This window comes from Varanus komodoensis, unplaced genomic scaffold (genome assembly GCF_004798865.1).
Source record: "Varanus komodoensis strain SLA01 unplaced genomic scaffold, ASM479886v1 scaffold46_3, whole genome shotgun sequence".
Classification (NCBI taxonomy): Eukaryota; Metazoa; Chordata; class Lepidosauria; order Squamata; family Varanidae; genus Varanus; species Varanus komodoensis.
The window spans coordinates 4745937-4769878 of record NW_025336044.1 but is presented as its reverse complement, the minus strand read 5'-3'; the positions used below and the strand labels follow the sequence as shown (position 1 = coordinate 4769878).

Here is a 23942-nt window from a genome sequence, read left to right as displayed (position 1 = left end):
CAGTGAGCTTCCTGTCTGTGTGGGGACTAGAACCCAGATCACCTAGGCCCCCAGGCAACCCCTCCAACTACCACACCACCCTAGCTCCCACTGAAAACCCCTGCAACTTTCCAGAGTACTATTTGCTGTGGCACCTGTAATTCAGCAACAGTGGCTCAAGTGCTCAGATGCATGGTTCATTTAGGTGCCAGAGGCTTGGCAGTGGGATGTAGGGACCCTGGCAACTCTATGAGGAATTCATGTCAGGCTCCTTCATCCTGAAGTATTTATTTAAACTGGGAGAACTATTATAATGGGGCTATTTGCATGAAGGGAGGGAGGTGCTGGGCAATGCACGGAAAAATCAGAACATGGGACATTCTCTACAAAATTCTTTCCAACCCCAGAGTCTGCAAGTCATAAATCACCAAGAGTGCTAAGTGTGCATATATCGAAACTGGTAAAACTAGAAGTTAACCAATCCTGTCCCTAACCGGATCAGGACAAGCTCAGGGGCTAGGGTTAGCAGACTAAATGGAAGGGGTGCCCGGCTGGGAGTAGCTTGGCTAAAGCTGCCGATCCTTTCGGTGGGATGGAGCAGGGTCTGGGTGGCAGCACCTACTTACACAAGAGAGCTGAGAGCTGCCTGTCCTAGGTGATGCTGTTGCCAGGCTGATACTTGTCCTAATGACAGCATTCCTGGGGAGTTAAATCCCTGCAGAGCTGACAGGTCTGCACTAGTCAAGGAGTAATCTGAAAAAAGCAAAGGAAAAAGATCTTACCCCGTGTGGAAAAAAGGAGGACCATAAGTGCAATACAATAATCACCAGCATCCATCAGAAAACTTAAGCTTTTAATTTTCCCCAAACCCAAGTACAGGCTGATACTCGGCAGGACTGTTCTGAGCTCATACACTTGAACCCGCAAGGATACCCTCAGACTCCTCCTGGCTTGGCTCCTGTTCAGAGGATCGTGCTCTCACGCCAACAACCTCACCTTAAGAGCAAAGGTTGGGTTTACTGTATATGATTAAGAATGACTCATACATGGAATTCAATGGACACCTGAAGCAAAGTCCAAAGCGAACATGTCTTTCCAATGTCAAGTGCTCATTTATGTTCCTGAATAATCTGCTCAAAATATAATACAAACATAGAAAACAGAGTGAGTCAGAAGGGGCCTTCCGGGCCATCTAGTCTGACCTCCGGCACCAGCCAGCTCCGCTCACGACATGCCCACCATGTGGACATCCAGCCTATCCTTGAACACTCGCACCGATGGGGCCTCAGCCACCTCCCGGGGAAGCCCATTCCACACCCTCGAGGTCCTGACTGTCAGGAAGTGCCTACAGCTCTATATCAGAGCAGTCCCTCAGAAGCTCTAGCCAGTCCCAAACACCTGCACTGTTCATGGTTCTCATGAGAAGAGTGAATTTTAGGCGTGATGGGGGGATAAAATACATTTATTTGGCTTTCCATTCCACCGAGCCTTCCCCTGTTTTGTAATACTACAGCACTTAGGTTGAGCTGGCTGCTAGGGCCAAGTATGATATTCTGTTGCTATAGTATATAGGCAGAGTGGGATGGGGAGTGGAGGGCTCTGGAAAGTGGGAAAGGTGCCCTCTCCTTTCCTTCAGGAACTCATGTGTATCAGTAGAATGGAGGAAGCTTGCAAAAAAAAAATTCACCCCTAGTCCTAACTTCCCCTTCTATGATTCTAAAATTAACTCACTCTTTCCCAGCTCTCTGTCTCCTGCTCCATGATATACTAATACAGTATTTTGCTATTGCTCTCAAGAATATACTCGATTGGTCAACTCACTGTCTGCTCCTTCAGACATCCTTCCCTCCTGCCCCATGAAGCTCAGCTGCTATCCACATCCTAAGTTCTAGGTCCTTTCGGCAACTTGCTGGGCCATTTTCAGGTTTTCCTTTAATTTCTCAAAACTTTCCTTCATACTTAAGGAATCCCCTAAGCATGCAGAGACCACCACTTTATTTCTGACCAGACATTTTTCATTTATAAATCAACAGGCAGTCAATCCCTTGGCTCTGAACTATGAAATGCAGATACCAATAAATAGGAGACTTCATTTTTTATGGTTTGAAAATGAGAGCTTTCAGTCTTGAGAAAGTGAACTGTTGCAAGTTCTTTGCAAGAAAAGCAGGAATGTTACTTGGCCATTTGGACTCGATAAGGCAAATTCCATTCTGAATCAGCAGAAGTAGCAATAGCAGATTTGAGAAAAGTGTATCATCACTACAAAGTTATGACATTAGTTGTGGGTGGAGGAAAGACACTTTTCCAAATGTTGTGCAGCTCTGCCTCTCCAGCTGTTGGATTCTGAGCCAAGTTGCCACCAGATTTTCAGCCACTAGTGCCACAGTAAGGTTACTATTACAGGCCAGGTCAAGCAGCAGAACAGCCCAACACAGGCTAAACTGCCAATGAGGAGTTGCAGGGTTTTCAGCCATCACCATGAATATGGCTGGAGTTACTATGGTTTGGCTTCTCAGCTTCTCACTGGGGATTACTAGAGGGTTAAAATACAACCATATGCATGCCCTAAAACAGGCTATGGGTTATACAAAGCTTGTTTATCCTTCACATAATCCCCATCACTGGTTTTGGATGTTGTGACAAGGCTTGTGATACTCTTAGCAGGAGACAGCATGCACACCCCTGGTGACTTGACCCAAGGGTATCAGAAATAGGTTGACCATTTCAAGCTGTGCATTCTCCCTCTAGGAAGAGTGGCTGTACATTTCTTAGCAGATAGAAACTTAAATACTAATGGGGTTTGTGTGTCTTCACAATTATCCTGGTCTCGCAAGTGGATAGCACATAACAGTACAGGAGTTTTTCATTCAATTCATACACTGTAAATGTATGTAAATTCATACACTCTCATTAAGGAACAATGTTGGAGCTTGTAATAATAGAATCCTATGACCTGCACAAGGAAAGAGCTCAAGGGCTGCAAGCTGCCCATCTCATTCTTGGGGCCCAGCCTTTGTTTCACGTACTACCACACCATCAAGGACACAGTTATAAGGCCACAAGAGCACTCTCCAAAGTTACTAGAATCCCATGTGGATACTCATTTTTCTGCTGCTTGGGAAGAGCACACTTCAGTCTTCATTCACTGATGAGACATTAGGTTTTTTAATCCAGGATATAGTGCTTAGATAGTTATCGCTACTGATTCACACTTAGGTCGTTATTTCAGCTCATCATTATCACTTGCTTTTTCCTTCAAATTTGGAAGGGAAGAGAGCTGCAAACACCTTTCTGCACTTAATCACATTGCAATATAGCTTTCTTAATATATTCCCCAGCCTCCTGGGGAAAAGAGGATAAAAAATGTTCCTGTGAGACTGCTACCATTAATATTTCAATTTTCTTTTCTATCATGATGTTACTTGCTAAAATATCAAAGGGTGGGTCAAAAGAAAGGAAGTTTGGACAGAGAAATCTGAATCAATGCTCATGCAGGCAGATTCTGCTCAAAATGTAGTTTTGAATATCATTAAAAGATGCATGCAGCTCTAAAAGTTGTTAAGGAATGTAAAAGCCTTTCAGCTGCACTTAAGAGGAGCTTTCAGGGATTCAGTAGTCTTTTAGATGTACTAGTTTAAACCTCTGAGATGCCTGATCATACATGTGTTTGGCAGCTCATCCCTACAAATGTTCTATGTCAGCGAGCAGGCGCTTAGAGTAAGACATACCAAGTACTGTGCCAGCACAATGCCAATGAAGCCCAGGGCTGTTCCCATAGAGAGAGGGCAGAGACAACCTGATATGCCGCAAATGTTTTGGACAGTAACTCCCATCAGCCACAGCCAACATGTCCAAAGGTAAGTGACCATGGGATTTATAGCTAAAGTATCTAAATCAGGAGTGGCCAACTTGTGCACCCAGCACATTTTAGTCTATGACCCATCAGCACGAGCCAGCACAGGCAATGGCGAAGGATGATGGAAATTACAGGGCAAACACGTGGAGGGCCACCAGTAGCTCACCCCTGACCTACTGAGGGCATCAGGCTACCTGTTCCTGGTACAGATGGCAGATTTACCAGAGCAAAGATGGAGTTGACTGAGGTGTAGGGACAATGTCACTCCAAACAGGGGTAGTAGGCTGCTATTTGTGAATATGTACATTTTATTTTATTTTCTGGAGCCCTCTGAAATACCTGGTTGGTGCAAGCACTCACATGCACAACATCTCTTGTGCATCTTTTGATCAGGTGAGATTTTTCACAATGTAGCTATGAAAGTCTGGTACAGAAAAAGACTGCAGATTTATGAACTTCAGGGACATAGACAAATTGTCAGTATTTAATTGACTAACAAATTTCAGATTTTTTTTAAGAAAAAGAAAAAGCTAGCAAGTTAAGCTTGCCAGTAGGGACAAAGAGCCGCTCCACACATTATGCAAAACAAGACAACAGAATTCCGGATTGTGTCACTTCAGTCATGGGGGCATATGCCTATCTGCAGAATACCCTCCCCAGGGAGGCTCACCTATGCCAATTTTGATAGCAATTTGGTGCCAGGCAAAGACCTTATGATTTTCTTAGGCTTTTAAACAGCTACATTTAAAATCTCAATTCTTTTAAACTGCTGTGAACTTCCCTTCTTTTCATTTTTATCCTGTGTTTTGCGGTTTTATTTGTTTTGTAGTATTTCTGTTTTTACCCTTGTGTAAGTCACCCTAGGAATGCTGAATGGCCACTGAAGGACAGGATACAAATTTCAGAAAGAAAGAAATATTACTGAATGCTTCCATACATTAACAGCTTCCTGAGTGCAGCACATAATGCGCAGCTGCACCAAAGGTATAGTCACTTCTCAATGGCTTTTCTTTACTGAACAGAACAGGGGAAAAGGAAATGCTAACAGATGTGACACTTACCAGTGTTGTAAGCTGTGGGCATAGCAGAATATACCAGTCCCTGCGGAGGCAAACTTGGAGTTGTCACAGATACAACTGGTGTTGCAAGAGGTTGTGTAGACTGAGAACTGCTTAACCTCTGTGTGTTCTGCAAATGGTTAACAAAAAATAGATGTAATGAAGTGCAGGAGGGGCATTAAGTCAAATGCACACTGAACTAGATACAGAATTTGAGGAATTTTCTCCTTACCAATACATTTTGTAGAAGATTTATTAAGAAGAGACATGCATACTCAAAGGAGGAAAAATTAAAGTATCTGTGAGCCACTGTCATTCAAGGAATGGAGTGCAGGATTCAGTTAAGCCAGGAATTCCAGCCCCACCCAATTATTCTTGCAGACCGGTGCTCTGGGGCCACACAAAGCTTGAGAGACGAAGCTCATGAACAGCACAGTATGAAACGAATGACACATACCTTGTGCCACAATCCCATCACAGCAAAAACAGTGATACACACAAAGCACATGTCTCTCTGTGTAACGTGTCTCTCTAGTAACGTTGTACCAAACGAGAAGCTTCTAGAGATGACTCAAGATCAATTCAGGTCTGCTAAGTCTTTTTGGCAAGACAATAGAGGAATTTTAGAGACAGTATTAGGATAAAGAAGCAGCTGTCCAACCATCAATGTCAAGTCCTAACAGAAAAGTTAGCTGTGGGACCAGCTGAACCCAACAGGTGAGTCAAAAAGCTGCCTTGGAGACCAGAATTCAAGAGAGGCTGTGCTTCTCTGAAACTGAAAGGAAAAAAATATCACTGCCTCTACCATCAGAATCTGGGACAGGGATGCTGTTCCCCACTACCCCTTATTATTTCCCAAATTCCCCTTCCACTTGTTCAATCCATCTACAGAGGAGGAGAAAAGAGCTAAAATCAGGAAGAATCCTTGAGGGAAAAGAAGCTCAACCCATGCATCAAAAAAGATGCAATACGGAGAAGCATACTTAAACATTTGCCCAGAGCAATGGTATAGCTTGACCCAGCCCTGCCTGGCTTCAGTTCCAGTGACGAACACATGACCCAGTTGCTGGGAAGAGGCGTTTTTATTTCTCTGCAGTGAGCTGCATACTTCTCTCCAGACAGCAGTCAAACCACCAGAGGGCAATCCCTTCCTGCAGCATGCACACTACAAACCAGTCTTTGTACTTGTACATGGAAATCCAGAGTCACTTGACCTCACACTTTTGACATACTGAAAGATTTAGCACACATGACCTTTTCCCCGTCCCATGTGAAGTAGACACATGCATTTCGCTGTGCAGGCAGGCTGCTGATGGTGCTTTGAGCATTTCTTTAATGAAAAGGCAGGGTGTAAGTACAATGTACACAGACTGCATAGAGCCAATGAAAGCCACACACATGCACCTCCCTTGTATGCAGTGGGGTGCACTGCAGATACAAGCCAAAGCTCATGCGTGATGTACTCAAGCATAGTAAAGTGCAAGGCAGCCTTCAGCTAGTGGAGTTGGACCCCGTAAACAATCTGCTTGACTTCCTTAACAAGGAAAGAAAAATACTCCAACAAAGGCATTATGTTAAACATGAGGCATTAGCAAAAAGATAATCATCATACCAGCAATATTTTAAATTATTATGAGGAATATCTTCATTATTTATGTAGATAATTATTATATTTATGTAGATACTTTCTGGTGGTGCACCACGTCACAGAAAAGTACCTAAGCTGGAGTTTTCAGCTGATTTTGTCTGAAATATGGCAAAACAAGTAACCTGTTCACATAAGCCACTGGGACTTGGGTTCAAATGACATCTTTCGCAAAGGCTGACCAATTCTTGACACCTTCAGTTCCCTGCCTATGAAGTGGAAATAGCTTTCATCTACCTCATGGGATAGCTGTGAAGATGAAAAACAACTCTCAGGGAACCATCTCAGATGCCCCACACTTCCTTATCTTTTTTCTTTTTCTTCTTGAAAATACCCAAGAAGTGGGCAGGCTGCAAAATGCTGTGCCAAACTCTAGCATTTTCTTTATTTTCAAGAATGCCTTTGGGTCCTAGAGACATTTTTAGAAAATAAAAATGGCTGGCAACTGCAGCCCGGCACTTCATTTTGAAGCATGTGAAGAATCAAGGAAAAGATAACCTGGAAGAGTGGGAGAGCATTTGGTTGAACTGCAGGAACAAGAAAGAATGAAAGAGTTTAGAAAGATGTTAGAAGAGTATCCGTGAAAAACAGTAGCATAGCTTCTCTCTTGAGCCTGATGGACAATCATTCAGAAGATAATGCATACAGGTCCTAAAGAAATTTATGCTGAGAGACAGACAGCGACTAACGGGAGAGATCAGCAGCCTAACTACAAGATTGCACCTGCAAGGCAAACTATATGAGCTTGACTCAAAGAATAGAAATAAGTGGCAAAATTCTGCTAAGTGCCCTTTGTCACCCTACATTTTCCTAGGGAAAAGACATTTTCCCCTCAGAAGTTGCAGACAGGTGCAGCAAATTACAGGGCTTTTGAGAATCACTTGCATTTCAAATATGTTTGCAGAATTATCAGTAGCATTTCAAAGTCATCTGAGTGGGATTGTTTGACTTGGAGCCCTGCACGAGCAGTCAGCAGTGGGTTGGACCCAATGGCCTTCTTGGCCCCTACTATTCTATGAATCTATGAAATATGTTCACAGAAGCCTTGGCTTGTTAATAGCCTCCATTGTGTGCTTGAAAGAGATACTACGTTTTCAATGTAACACACACACAGTACATATGATGCATTCACAGCAACACACATCAATCACATGCTTTCATGCAATGAAAGCCCCATATCAGCAACAAGTCTAGGTTTAAATTGATAAAAAGCATGAACATATTTTTAATATCAGTTCTCTTTTATACAAGTTTGTTTTGATGCGGTTCTTTCTGAAAGAACTGCACAGCATTTAGACAGCAATGCAAGAAAGCCAAATTATGATCAATAAAGAGAGAGTGCTTAAGTTCCCAGAGACTAAACATTATGTTTAATAAAAAGGTCCCTTTAAAAGGCCAAAACATTTTTTCCAGTGTGTGTGTGTGGGGGGGGGGGGCAGATTCAAATTGTGTGTTTCTTTTAGTAAACGGAGAACCCCCTTGTGGTTTGCTTCTCTTGTATAGCATGAAATTAACTTCGTCTCTAGAATGGTGACCTCACCAGGAATGATGTAATCTCCAAGAAGGAAGGCAGCAGCACAGGATCTGTATTACAATTTGCGGAACTGTCAAGTGAGGTCCCTGTTTTAAAAAGCTACAATGCCTGAACACAATATAAGCAAGACACTGCTTTAAAAAATTCGAGGCTCTCTGATTTACATGGACAGTTGCTGTTAGAGGTTCTGTCCCAATGTTCCCCTTTCAACACAGTCCATTTAAAATAATTTCGGTTAAGATTTATCTGTTTTCCATATTTCATTGGCCCAATATGGAAACCTGTACTCAATAAAAATGTTTTTCTCTGCAACAAAGGGAACATTGGTTTATGTGACACCACACAGTTAACATGAAAGCTTTCTGGATCTTGATGTCTCATACCAAGTAGGAACCCAGACTCACCAACTCCAATTCATCCTCCTCCGACTGTACTCGGCAAATAAGAGCAATAATACAGTTACTAAGAATAGGACAGTATTCAAGAATGAAAGAGTTATGTCGGTGCTTGAATTAGTTAAATTTAGCCTCCCTAGTATTCTGAATTCTCAGTGTGATTCAGTAAGCACTGCTGTACCATTCAATAAGTGTAATATTACCTAAGCTATTCTAGCAAGCCTGACAGACATCTACCTATAACAAGTCTACAAGAAGATAGGAGTTCTGGTCTACTTCCTATTATTTTGGGCTACAGTTCCTATCAGATCCAGTCAGCATGGTATCAATTTATTTAAAATATTTCTTGGCATCCCCTCAGGCACCATATATTAATTTTAAAAATATAGTGTAATGAAAACACAGTAAACACAATTACTGAAGCAAATATTCTTTAAAAAAAGTGGACACCAGCATAGACTTCACAGCAGACAACTGTAAGGCCAAGTAAAACAATAAAGTTTTAGGGCCTTCTTAAAAGCCTGCAGTGATGGGGCCAGGGAGATCCTGCATAGGTGTGGTGCCACTATAGAACAGGCACCCTCTCATGTAGTTGCCTACTTAACAGCCCTTACAGATGGGCAAATGCAAAAGGCCTCTCTTGCCAATGGGTAAGACTGGTGTGGGCAGGGTATGGGAGAAGATGATCCTTTATGTAATTTGGTCCCAAACCATTTAAGACTATAGTAGTCAAAACCAGTGCTTTAAAATGAGTTTGGAAACACACCAGTACACAGTGCAGCTGGCACAGTATCTCACCCCACCATTTGGACAGCCAAATCAGGCACCAGCAGAAGTTTCTGGACCAACTTCAGAGGCAGCCCTATGTGTATAATATCCACAGTGTACTGTAGTAGGTCCAGCCTGGACATCACTAGTGCATAGATTATTGGGGCATAGTCCATCCTCTCCAGAAAGGGCTGCAGCTGACATACCAGCCTAAGACAGTCTCAGCTGACTTCCCCAGCCAGCAGAGTTCAGGAAGGTTCTCATACGCGTAATATGCTATTGGCCTTTTACAACTCCACTTAAAACCAGTTGCAAATCTCCCTCTGGACTTGCTGGCTTCAGTTTTTTTTACCCCGCATCCACTCAAAGGGGCTTCAGATATTGGTTCATATATTCAACAATTGGGATGTATCAATTGAAACAAGAGGCAGAGGCATCATCTACATTCTGACGACATGTCAGTCAAACCTCCTGATGACTTTCCTCAGTGGTTTCATGTAGATGTTAAAAAACATGGGAACAGGATGAAACCTTGTGGCACTCATGAGCTATAGTGCAGATTGTCTATCACCCTAGATATATGTAGATATAACCCCACTACAGAGTGGGTTGAACCTCAGGACCAAATCAGTTGCTCCAGGGCCCCTGAAGGGCCACACCCCCTTTCCCCCAACTAGGGATTGTCTGGTGGCTTCCTAGCTTTTGTGTAGGTTCTCCTTTCTTTGAAATCATTGGAATTCCTCTCCCAAGACTACAATAAGCTGATGTTTTGTCCATTACTGGCCCAAACGCTTTTGCTTTCCCCCCTGCCCAACATCAGAGCAAAGCCTGAAAGCTGCTTGGAATGGAATCCAGATCTTGAGGTAGAAGATGCCCTGTAACCCTATCTATCCTAGAACACACCAGGCATATCTAACAAATTCACAACAGGAAGATGAGGTGATAGTCACTGACTTGCCTGGTATTAAAAGTCTGATCAGACAAATTCACGATGAACAGCTCTAACTGGCAGCTATTAACCAAGAAATCACCAGGTTCAAGGGCAAGAAAAGTTTCTGGGGTGAGGGGCAAGATATGTTGCCTTCATGCCTGCTTGTGGGCTTCCCAGAAACATCTGGCTGGCCACTGTGGGAAGCAGGATACTGGACAAGAGAGTTCTGATTTGAGCCAGCAGGGCTCTTCTGTTATTTTAGGTGCCTTTTTATACATGTAGAGCTCGATAAAAAATATATACAATTAAGATAATTAAAGACAGAAGGCCATCGTTACTTTAAGAAGCCCAAGGGTGCTATCCTAAGCCTACTTTAGACAGAAAGAAATCCTACAACTTATAGGCCTAAACTAGAAGGAGCCATCTTGTAGAAATTCACGTGCATGTGTGTTTGAACAGGCATAGGATTGGTATGCTATTGACTCTCATTTTGTTTCCACTGAGTAGAAATTTAGAGAAGATAGAATATGGGCACAGACAACTTTGAGAGAATCACATGGAGTTCGCTTTTCTGGTAAAACTCAAATGTACAGTTGAAAAGAAAAGATACTCTGATTAATGTTACATGGACAAAAACAGGGCATCACTTCTCAGACTGGATAGCTGCTACAGAAGACAGTCCTGTCTGGAAAGCAGAAAATCCTGGAATTTACCTCCAGGGCTTCAATGAATGTGACCCGCATCAAGAGAAGAACCATGGGGAATGTGCATACAAAGCACATAAATCTGTACATTTGGCAAAGCTGCACTGTGGTTCAATGTCTAGAGAAAGGATAATGCCCAGTTCAGTTATCACAATATACATATAATTAGGGCAGAGAAGACCAAGGACCACCTGAGGACTGTTTCCAAAATGCCCAGTTTGGTCATCCATATGAATGTAACCTTCTATACAGGCATTTAAACATGTTTGAGGTAACACAATTCCTTGCCCATACAAAATGGCCAAGTTTTGCTGAGAGTAGCATTTGTAAACCTCTTCAAGGACATCAAGCATGCACGAATAAATCAAGAAATTAAACTTACCAATGGAGGCATCATGCCTTTGCTAGACGGAGGGATGACAACACGGAGATCTGGCTTGCGATTGTTCATTCCAAGGCTGCCCCCTCCAGGGGGAGGAGGAGATTTTGTAGTTATCACTTTGCTTAGACCATTCCCACCACCAGTACTGCTCAACAAACCCGGTGAAGCTCGTGAGTTCACAAAACCATTTCCTAAAATAGGACATAAAAAAAGAACCCCATTTGAAGGCAGAACGATCACTGTTTGCACATTACATTAGTGAACACATGTGGCTATCTTACAACCTTGGATAATTGTTTTTATGTGAGTTTATGCAGACCCAGCAGCATTCCAGGAAATGCTGCGAGGAGCTTATCATAAGGCTCCTTGATAAGGTGATCAGGAATGGTGGAAAAACCTCTCAGAGGAACAGCTCTCTCATGCTACAAATTTCCCGGTAAGATGCACAGCTTCAGGAAACTGATATGCTCCCAGAAGGGGCTGGAGAGACCTCGGGTTTGCAGCATGTCTTGTCTAAGCACTAAGATCTACCAAAAAGAGCCATGTGGGGACACAAACATTCAAAGCTAAGGAACAGAGTGCTCAGTCAAAGAATCCGATATCAGTACCAGAACCAAGCTCGAGTCCTTTTCACTCCTGATTTTCAGCCAGGTCTTCTTCTACCATAACTTAATTTAGAGGCAGCAAAGGCTTTTTTAATTGTTGCCACTGATGGACAACTGGAGGTCAAAAACTATTTCAAATCACCCAGAGATCTACCAAGAGTGCCTGATCTACCCTTTGCCCCCTCTTGATGTAAGATTTTAACTCCAACAGTCCAATACAGCTGGAGGACACCAGACTGGAGCTACGCTGGGGTGCACATTCTGTTCTCTTTTCACAAGAGCAACACCCAGCAGGTCTGCCAGCACTCTAAATGAGTGCATGACCTCAAACACTTCCCAGAATAATCTGCAACTCACAAAGATGCAGGAGGAAAGTCACTCCGGAAAGGGTTCTCTAAAGCAAAAATGTCTTGAAGAACAGCTATACAGGAGTGTGGGGGTGGGGGGTGGATATATCTTCCGGGCAGGAATAGGCAAGGAAATGATCACTACTATACTTTCCTGAGTAGTGAAGGGAGCAATATGCAAAAATGGCACCACTTTAGGGAATGATAGATATAGTAGTTTTAACTGGTGAGAAGGTGCAACATTAGAGAAGTGTACTAATGCCATTTGTTATTTAACATAGTATTTGCAGCTCCTTTAGCACTCTTGTCTGGCACACTGGGCTTCATTCTCTCACACCAAAGGAGGCATGAGATCCCACCAGAATTTGCCTTATATGACATCTAAATAACTTCTTGAACAAATACCAGTTAAAATAACTGAGAAAACTCTTGGCAGGTATTTATTTACTCCCTTTTCAAAAATACTATCAGTCCAGTCCAGTCCAGTGTAGAGTTATTCTGAAGCCCCACTGATGACTCATAACTGTGAGTGAGCTCAGCTACAGCAAACTCACATTTTGATGCATTCAAGCTCATTTAAATGTTGAACTGAAGCAATCAAAGGCAACTGTTTAATGAACAGCAGAAGTTGCCACAAATCAGTAACTGTGCACCCAATTTTATATTGTAATTGTATTGTTTGAAGACACATTTCCTACAAAGAGAAAATGAGAGTTTGGTTTCTGTCATCATGATTTCCTCTGTCTCCAATGTTTCAGTGTGAATGCCATTGTTTAAGGAGCCAAAATGGCACCATCCACTTGCATCAGAAAGCTATTCGCAGGATGGTGGGAACCGGAACATTTACAGAAGTGTTTAAAGAGGGAAAAATTCCAAACTATTCACTGAAAACATAGTATGCTCGGTGGCAAAGTATTTCCAACTGCTGGGGTGGAAAATACTGGGGAACAGGAACAGTATGAAGCCTCCTAGAAGAGAACATGGATGGGTCCCTAAATAGGAGTATTCCACACACCTTCATTCTCTTGTTTGCATGTATATTAGCAGTAAACTCAGATGTTGACTTACAGCAGCTATAAAGCCCAAGCAGGGCTAGTGAGAAACAAGAGGGAGGCATCAACATGCTTGTGAGAACCCCTAGTTTTGCAGAAGTAGAAAGAAACTGGGAAAATGTTTAGGAGGGCAAGACTACCCTAGAGCAGCCCCTATTCAAAGGTTACAAAATGTGGAGTTTCTGCTGGAACAGGGAGGGGCAGGGAATAGGGTATCCTGAAAGAAGGCATGACTGGCTGGAGCACTGAAAAAAGCAACCTTTTGCTGCAGGTCCACTTGTTTATCTCACAACAGCAAACCTGCCAGTTTGTAAGATATGATGTAAATACACTATGTGTCACTAAAAAAGCATGCGTACATGCTTCACTATCACTCACAAAACAGAACAGAATTGTGCTTGACTTACTGAAATGAATTATAGTTGCACATGAGAGTCTGGTTTCAAATTTGGTGCTGCGTAGAATTCTTGGAGCTTATCACACCTTGCCCAGTCTGCATAAAAACAACTCCCTGATGGCAATCCCATTTACCTTCCATTTATGCTGTTTCTCAACTTGCTGTCCAAAATCTAAATGGAGTAGTGTAATAATGAACAATACAGTTAAGTCCCCAAGCCCTATTTCATTACAGGAAGCCCAGATTAAATTTAGAGGTATGCAAGTATCAGATCATTGTCACTCCATTCCATGTTCTTAAAGTTCCCTGATTAACTAGGACAAGAATGCCAAATTAACTAAACATGTTAAGATAGAATTGTGGCTTTCAAGCATTCTACTTCTAAGGGATACTTTTCACATCAAAATTGTCCACCTGCATCCTTCTGGGGCCCATACTAGCCATTACTAAGGAAGTGCCCTAGAACTCACTCAACTCTGTTATGATAATGCAGAACAGGAAAAATCAGCAGTGGACAGCAAGTTCTTCAGAGAAACGTGCTTGTCATTAACTATCTTCTTAATAAGGAATCCCAATAAACTTTCAAGGCATCTTGGAACACAGCTTAAAAACCACAGGACAGGATACTTCATACTTCTTTGCAGATGCATGATGATAATAAGCAAAATAAATCTAGCAATTCAAAGTGGTTATTTGTTTATGCATACTACTCTGTCAAGAGAACAGAAGCTGTTTTTTGATAATTAAGGAAGCAGGACGCACATGAATCACCATGCCCGATTGTACAGAACAGTGCTCACATTGCTCTAGGCCACAGTGAACATGGTCTGGTAGGAATATTTAACAACAGAGGGAGAGTGAGAAAGGTGCAGGGCTAAAGTATTAGCCATGATGTGCAAGCAAGAACAATTCTTTGCCACTGACATTTACAGAATTCTGCTTCAAGATTCTGTGCTGTCCCCCACACTTTTCAACATCTACATGAAACTGATGGGAGAAGTCACCCAGAGGTATGGGGTGAGGTGTCATCAGCTTATATATGTCATGCAGCTCTACCGCTCCTTTCCACTATCTAATCCCAGTAAGGCAGTAGAAACTCTGGACATGGTACCATCTCTAGACAAAATACCATCTGTGCATGGTTATTCAGACAGATGAAACTTAATCTGAAAAGAAAGAAATATTGTGGGTTGGGAATTACAATCATCTGGCCAGAGAGCTAGATGTGACTCTGGATGAAGTCATACCCCCCAGAAAATCCAGTACACAGTCTGGGAGTGCACCAGGATTCAGTACTGTCTATGGTGGTATGGGTGACACTGGCTCCCGAGTGGTTTTTACCAGTTTAGCTAGTCTGGAAGCTGAAGCCCCATCCAGAGAACTGACCTACTTCATTGACATGCCTTGTTTCATCCAGGTTAAATTACTGCAATGTACTTTAAGGCACATTGCAGGGCTTTAAGGTAGCCCTTAAAGATGAGTTAAAAACTGCAACTGGTACAGAATGCAACAGCTAGACTTCTGAGGGAGACAGGCATTTGCATCATATTACTTCTGTATCATTCACAATGCCTGTCTATTTCAGGGACCAATTCAAGGTGCTTGTTTTTGGCTTTCAAAGTCTTAGACGGTTTGATATTAAGTTATGTGAAGGACCATCCATACCTATATGAGCCTGTCTATGCATTAAGATCAATGTCCGGGGCCCTAGCCCCTAGTTGCTGGCCCAGCAACAACAGCTATCAACACGAAGGGTATCAGAGATGTAGTTTCTCAGTGGTAGCCCCATTTTGAACTCGTTCGTCAAGGAAATAAGCATGACCTTATCACTTAAAAAAAAATTCCTGAAGACCCATATATTCCCATCTGGGTGGGGTGTGCAAGTGTGTGCTTAACAGTATGTTTGTGTTTTATAATATTACAAGCTGTCCTGTAAGAGAAAGCACTCTGAAAGGCAGGTTAAAGATTATCTATAGCAGCATCACCATCATCTCACAGTTAGTTGAAATTGGAAGCAAAAGTTTCTCCTTGCAGATGCATCAAAAGAGAGGGGAAGGAAAAGGGTCTAAGCTCAGTCTTACTTTCTTTTGCAATCAACCCAGTGTGACTCACATGGTCCTTCTCTCCATTTTGTCTTTACACCAGCCCTACAGAGTAGGTTAGGCTGAGAGTTAATGACCGGCACACAGTCATGCAGTGGGGAAAATAAAACAGGCGTCCTGATTCCCAGTCTAATATTCCAAGGATTACGTCACACTGACTTAGCACCACAAGACCAGCTGCAATGAGCCTTGTGGTCTCATGGATGACTTCTCCTCTTCTTCCTCTGCTGGCACAGCCTCAATTTCAGAATCTTCTACATCTATGTAACCACAGTGAGGGTGCCATCTGTAGCCTGTCATTTATCTTAACTACAGTTTGTTGAAAGATGCCAGCTTTATAAATGCCTTGAAGTCGACGATTTGTTTCAACAAACTATGGTTAAAATTAACCAGAAACCTAGCCGGGTTTGCATGTCACATCAAGCTGTACTTCATTTAAAGTAGAAGCAACAGTCTCAGAATTCCTGTTTTAGACAGTGCTAAGAGCTGGAGGAAGGCGAGTGGGCAAACCCCATTCTTTTAACAAGCCTGTGTACTTCTTTTCCACCTGCCTTTTCCCATTTTTAATGAGTGCTGGGGAATCAAAACCCTGTCAACTTAAATTATGCAGAAAAGGACAGCAGCAGTTCTGTGTGTGGGGTGTAGAGATAACAAAAATAAGTGACATTAACCAACTATAGGTATATTTGCATGAACCCAAATGTTGTCAGGGCGTCTCATCCAGTGTCTTCCTTTACTTCTCCCTCCAAGTGTTCTCTTTCTTTATTCCTCTTTTCTTGTGCCTAGAATATAAGCAAGGCCTGCCCTTAATTCTTAATTGCCCTTAATTCCCTTTTTATTTCACTCAGTTTTAGGGACTTAATTATTATTATCCCAGTGTCAAATGTTGTAATTTTCTGTGTGTGACTATTCTAAAAGCAGTGTGCAAATATCCTTCAGAAACACACATTTTATATGTTTGAACAATTGCACTATGACTGTAGCTTAGCAACTGTACTGCACAAACTGTAAATATTCTTGCATGTGGAAGAACATGTAGTAATTGTAACCAGGCTAAAAAAGATGGGAATCTGGTCAAGCATTTGTTTCTGGCTACAGAAGACTAAGAAACACAAAACTCAGCTTGCAGGAGCCAAGCCCAAAATGAAGAGTCATAGAAGGCTCGTTGGCACACACAGTCAACTGATAGGCAGTATTTACATAACACGTCCAATTGATTTTTAAGAAGTTGACATTAAGCATCCAACCAGCCCCATCTGTGCTTTCAGACTACTGCAGAATGAACTGACAAAGGGAAATTAGAGAGCAAAACGTACCTTACAGGTAGACCAACAATGGATTCAACCAACCAACCGACCAACCAACGGTCCAGTCAACTCCCCATTGCATTTCTGATTGAGGCTTGAATCCAGAAGCTTTGCATGAAAAACACATGCTGCACCACAGAACTATACCCCCTCTATAAAGATCGTTTCCAGGGTGTTCCTTAATCAGACCGATGTCAACGTGAGGCATGTACAGGTTCTCTCAAGCCAGCACTCTCATTACAGTATGATAGAGAGAGTTACCTGTGTACCACAATTGTTTCTGTTGACCTATAGGTACAGTGCTGCCATAAAGATAACTGTAGGGATGTCTGCACAGGAACTATCCAGAAGACTGTTCAGGAATGGGCAACATGCATCATTAGACTTACGACCTGCTAATGTTAGGTGTTAATAAGCACAAATTATTAGTGAGTTGCCATAAAAGTCAAAGGAAAAAATGCAGGAGGAAAAAAATGCCAATTAAAGCAGGAAATTTCATTAGCACCTAAATGATTAAAGAAATAAATGATGGATGATTTAGGGCTACAAAGATGTGCACTTCAGGGGGGACAATGGAGAAGTGACAAATTGAACATACACTTCCATCACAGATGGTCCGCCTACCCTGCAGACAACTGGTGATGCATACAAGCAGCGGACACAATCACATATCTCTTCACACGCCAAACAGTTTAGAAAGCAACACATGCTGGCACAAGAAGGCTGGAAAGAACTTTGCTACATACACTTAGGAAACAGAATACATCACTTTTGTCACTCAGTTCCATGACACTCAAGATCACCAATATTATAGCTTGAAATTATTAAACTACCAACCATGTTAATTGTGCATTATAGTTTTCTTGTAACACTGCAGCCTGCTGTTTCATTCAATGAAGCCCATTAGAAACTGATTTTGACTGCAATGGACAGAATGATAGCAAACAAGTAAGTGAAGGATGTACATTATTCAAAAGACTTTTAGTGTAAGAGTTCTAAAAGGCCATGCTCTAAGCTTATTTACCTGAAGTGATCTTCCACTAATTGCAATGGAGGTTTGTCAAAGCAAGTATGCTTGGGACTAATTATTTGGAAGTTATGTTTATCTTAATGAGACTGCAACAGTGCAGGGCACTAGTCTCTCCCTCTTTTTGGAAAACTGTTCCTAAACTGTTTCAAACATGCAGGCTGCTCGTGTGTTAAGACTGTTCTGCTTTTGCTTCCACACCCAATACAGTCATTTCCTGAAGCCCTTCTTACAAGGGACTGTCAGTCTTTCAGAGAACATTTCATAGCCTTTAATGGCACTGTCAGACAAAGCCTTCCTCGACTGATTTTTTTTTTTCTGTGCAGAGCTTCACCCAGACAAATAGACTGCTCTGAAGCACTCTGCCTGCCAAAAAGCAAAGCCATTTTCTAGATAAGGAATCAAAATAGGAAGGAGGTTGTATAGAGAGGATAAGCTCTATATTCAACCCAAGGGTGTTTGCACTCTCTCTCACACACCCACTCACTCTTCTGGTAGGTAATTGCCTGTGCCTACACACATGGCAAGTTCTCATAACATGAGTACTGATCTAGATTGCAAAATGTTTCTGTTCTTCAAAATCTTACAAGCTGCTTTACTAGACACAAGCCTTGGTAAGCCAAGAATATCAAATTACAAACGCAACTGAAAGGGCACGTAAAGCAAAGGATTTTTTAGCATAAGGTCAGGAGCCAGAGGCAGATAATGATTACAAGATGATGTCATTGTCAGGCAGCACTCCCAGATGAAGCTTGGGTAACTCTTTCCATGCCACCACCCTCTTCCTAGCACAATGTGCATCCATGTTCACACACACACACTGACTAAAGCCAGTAATTGGCACTTTAAAAACGGAAGTATAAACTCATTACATCTGGAATACCATTTGAAATGTGGAATGGCTGTCTGCACTCGGATCAACATTTGTTTTGTTTTTGCTCAAAACAGTATTGTAATAACTTGCCAAAAATGTCCTTTTAGAAGACATTTTCATATACATAGCAGCTTTACCAAACTGTCAGCATGAGTCAAAGACTTGACATCTTGGGGTTATTGTAGTTTTAAAAGAAAACTTGCTGATCAGGTTAAACCAAATAGCAAGTATTTGGTTCACCAATGTAATTAGTCTATCCCAGGAAAGGTGCTGCCCTGTGAGGTAATATAAAGCCAATACTTAAAATAGCAAGGGCTTCACTATTTGCTCTATTATCTTCATGCTTTAAATAAAGCATTAGTTCTTTAGAGTCCTCCATTCCAACAGTATTTCAATCCTACCATCCCTGCCCCAAATTAAAATTGCATGATTTGATAACAGAAGACTAGAGAGTACTCCCCATCCTCAGAGTTCATCTGGAAATTAAGATTTACTGATGTCAAACTTTTACAGGAAAATTGAAACTGGGTATGTGGTAGAGACAAAGCTAAGCTTGCTATACCAGGCAAGATTAAGGAAAGAAAGGGTACTTAAACTGGCACATTTCCTGCCCCTAAAGATTATTACATTATTGAACAACTTACACCCACCATGCCTATCTGCCAAAAAAGAGTTGCCTGAGGAAGTATGGGCTACAGACCATATATTGTCCTGTGCAACATCAGTTGAAGATTGAAGAAAGATGCAGAAAAATTGGAAAGGATGCAGAGGAGGGCAGCAAAAATGATCCAGGGTTTGGAAACCCTGGCCTATGAGGAGAGACTGAGAGAACTGGGCATGTTCAGCCTTAAGAAGAGAAGACTGAGTGGGGACATGATATCCCTCGAAGAGGGATATTAAGTACCTCAAAGGCTGTCACAAAGAGGAAGGTCAAGATCTCTTCTTGCAGATACCAGAGTGTAGGACATGGAATAATCAATTCAAGTTGCGACAATCCAGATTCAGGCTGGACATCAGGAAAAGCTTCCGCACTGTCAGAGCAATATGACAGTAGAACCAGCTGCCTAGAGAGGTGGTGGGCTCTCCCACACTAGAGACATTCCAAAAGAAAGTTGGCATCCTGCAACAGCAGGGGGGTGGACCTGATGGCCTTCACAGCTCCTTCCAACTCTGCTATTCTATGATTCTATGATACTGAACACTGGTCCTTGGCAAGCAATGGCTAACATAAATCTGAACAAGTTTAACAGTTGCCCAGCTTTAATCATTTAGTGGTAAAGGAGATCTCTTCCTATGATGTGAAAGCCATAGCCTACAGAGGCTATCCAATGAGCTATCCTGCTCATTAATAACTGTTAATCATGATGGATACTTCATTGGGGAATATGCAAATATACTCTGCTCCAGACTCCAAAGCCGTGCTGACGCAAGCTTGAGAACAGTCATCAAGGGCAACTTCACACAGAGACTATTACTGGTTCACCTTAAGGTTACAAAGGCATGGACACCTAATTCAAAAAGACATTACTGCAGCCTCTTCATAGAGCTGGTGTGTTCCTGATGGTGCTACGCTCTAGGCAAAGGCATGGATTCAAAAGGAGCATAAGCTGGAGCAACCAAGGGAAGGTTACAACATCTAGGAGTGCTTAGCTCAGAAAACAGGTAAAAAGAGTCAAATGCATTACAAAATTGCACATGTGGAGAAAGGGGAAGTGTATTTTCTTCCCCCTCTCATAATCTTAGAATCCAGGTAGCTCATCTGATGTAGCTGACTGGTTGTAGATTCAGGATAGATAAAAGGAAGGCATCTTCATATAGTGATGGCCACCAATTTGGATGGCTTTAAAAGGATATGAGAAAAATGTTGTGGAAGAAGAGAAGGCCATCAGTGACTACTAGGCTATATGTGATCTCCAGTATCAGAGGTGCATACAGTTGCTGGGGAACATGAGTGGGAGGGTATTGCTATGCTCATGCCCTGTTGTGGGTTTCCCACAGCTGGACACCATATCACAAGGATGCTAGAATGGATGGACACTACTTTGATCCAGCATGTTCTTATGTTAACATGAAGCTCAGACTCCACAAGGCTGAATGCCTATCATATTTTTCCTCTCTCATGATTTGCATATAGCTATCACTTAAAAAAATCATTTCCCCTCTTCAAACCCTACAGATCACAACAAAATCTTTGTTTCTTTACAAGACAGAGAAACAGAGGCAAATATAACTTGGGCCTCCTGGCTTTATCTATCAGGTTTCTAAGTTGATTAAAGGTGTCTGCTACAGCCATTAAGTTTTTATTTCCCAAGGTAACTTCTGGGTTACTGTGTTGTATAGCACCCTTAAGCCAGTAACATAGTGAACAATTTTTTAAAAAATTATAGAGGAAATTATACATTTAACAAATCAGTCTTACAATTCCACTCCCAGAGTAGCGTTCAGATAGGTTTGACACTTAATGGAACGTGTGAAGTCCATGAGCTGACATTCCTCTCCGTGCATTTTTACAGAGTAATTCCTTTTATAGCCTGCCTCCCTTGCTTCCTGTGCATTACCTTCATTTTACTGGAAACCAATGTTATTTACATAGCATGTGAAATGCTGAGCCAGTTCATTTTCAATCTAGGACAAATTTGCCTTTCAAATGTGGCAGCTGTCTGTCAGCCTCCTATCTCATCCTACCCTTTTCATTTATTTTAGTTTTTCTATGACATCTGGTGATACTCAGCAATTGTCCCTGGAAAAGGTTTTCAATGGTTGCCAATTTGTTTCTGGGTGCAATTCAAGGTGCTTTGAAAACCTTAAATAGTTTCAGACCTGTTTAGCTCAGGGAATACGTTTTTTCCAAATGAGCCAGTGCAGCAGTCTGAAATCTTCAAATTCCATCCCTATATAGCCCAGACTACTTCCTGTGCAGAGGGCAGGGCCTTTTCAGTTGTGGCCCTTGGTGCTTTGAAATACCCTTTCCAAAAGGTTCATGTGCCCTCCACTCCCTTGCTGCCTTCTTGAAGACATGCTTCCTTTCCAAGGAGTCACTGGGTTAGCATATATTAAATATACACTAATTATACATTTAATCTGTTCTTGGTTGCTTTTGCTCATTTTAAACTTTTAATGTTTTATACACTGAGGTTTATGGAAAGCAGTACTGAAAAATATGTCTGCTTACTGTGAAAATATTTAGTTTGTGGGTCACTGACACACACACTGTCCAGGTTGCCCTACAGAGAAATTGGGATGGATAATCTCAAATTATCTATGTACACAGAATGAACATTCTATCTTATCTACTCACAGCAAGAAAAAACTCCTAGGATATTTGTTTGCTTTACTGTGGAAATAAAACAAAGAGAAGGGCAAATAACTAAAGTAAGATTGAAAGGAAAATAAATACAGGCAGGGAAAGGAATGGAATGTTGCTCAGTCTCCAGTTTCCTGCTGGAACCAAGGCAGAAATGGAATCAGAAGGAGGTTGTTCTTCCACACAAAAGGACAGTTCTGTCTAATTTGCATATTCCTGCCTTTTGGAGAGAAAATGGGGGAGCAACCCATCCAAGGACATTCTACTGCCATGCAGGAAAATATCCTCCCTGGAAGTTTCACCATGCGCCCCACAATAAATAGCTGTTGTGCTGTTCATGTCATTCTAGCTGAAAGTCGCTAAGGGACAACTGATGAAGACATTCATGGCAGCAACAAGAATCCTTCTGTTCCCAGCTGCTGGGTCACACTTGGAAATCACACTTTTATCTGCAATGAAAAGATACTGAAAAAAAATGCCTTTCCCTACAAGTTGCACTCACATGTCCTTAAATGTAGGAAAACATAAACATGGATACTTTAAAACAGGTGGGGGAATACTTATGCAGATTTTATGCAGACACTGGAGCTGGCTGACTTTCTGTTCTTTCCAGTTGTTAAGTTCCTTCCCCATTTTTGCTTATGTGATGTCAAATTCTCCACCTATGATTCAATTTGGTACCTTCCAGATGTGTTGGAATACAGTCTTCACCAGCCAGCACCACATTAGGGAAGGATGCCCTAACTCAGAAAATTAACTCCAGCTATCTTAAAAGCATCTGTGTTTACAAAAGAAGAGGGAGAGTTGAAAAAACACCCAACATAGGGCTGGGAATATATAACAAGGGAATGAGGTGGAGGAGAGAACTGAAATGGAAAAAGGAAGCAGGGTAGTTAGCTCGAGCTTTAAAAATCTGAAGCCTAACAGTGAACTTTGAACAGTGACCAGTGACCAGGAGGTGTATAGAAAGGTATTCTCCAAGGAATCATCAGAAGTAGTTCTCTATTATGTAGTATTATTCTAAATATTAAACTCACCTGAAAACCTTGATGAACAACTCTGGAGAAAAGGTTGGGGTGAAGTTGTTTATGTAACAGATTCATCAATTTTGTTCAAAGAGGTTGCATTTCTGATCCACAAGTATTCTCTTCCCTAACTGACCTGGTGAAGGATGACCTTGATGTTGACTTTTTGATTTTAAATAGGAAAAATATTGATAAAGTTTTCATTATCATTAATGTCTACAGGTGAAATAATTATTTTCTATGTTTCATGATTGTTTTGGCAGATTGACTGATGGTTCCTTTGATCACCTGAGTGGGGATAGAGGGCATTAGTAGGATCTTCGATCTTGTTTTGGCTCAGCATATGTCATTCCCCCAAGTGACAATTAACAGTAAGGTTTACACTTATACATTATGTCTGAATTTGGTTTGAAGGATGCTTGGAAAAGTGATTACACATTCATTTCCCCAATCCAACAGAACTGCTTTCAATTAGATTATTTTTTAGTCTCTACATCTTTGAGAAATTAAACTAAACTTCATTAGAATGAAACACTGGTAACTTCGAGCCATGCCCCATTATATCTGAAGTTGCAATTTTTACATTTGGCTTGACCCCTGGGTCATTGGTCCTTTAATGTTCCAAGTTATTCAGAGTCAGATCTTTGCTG

General features: G+C 41.7%; 1 protein-coding gene across 6 annotated transcripts in view; it reads right to left on the bottom strand.

Annotated features, from left to right (window-relative positions):
- Positions 1-23942, bottom strand: part of MEF2A (myocyte enhancer factor 2A) — a 123163-nt gene that overhangs the window by 6571 nt on the left and 92650 nt on the right. For 2 of the 6 annotated variants that reach the window (XM_044444945.1, XM_044444947.1), the window contains exons 7-10: positions 11253-11443; positions 8456-8500; positions 4897-5023; positions 606-732 (exon numbers count right to left, since the gene is read on the bottom strand). In XM_044444945.1, coding sequence (XP_044300880.1) covers positions 606-732; positions 4897-5023; positions 8456-8500; positions 11253-11443 — 490 coding nt within the window. The remainder of the gene's footprint in view (positions 1-605; positions 733-4896; positions 5024-8455; positions 8501-11252; positions 11444-23942) is intronic. The other 4 variants (XM_044444948.1, XM_044444949.1, XM_044444950.1 and 1 more) reach the window with 2 other exon arrangements.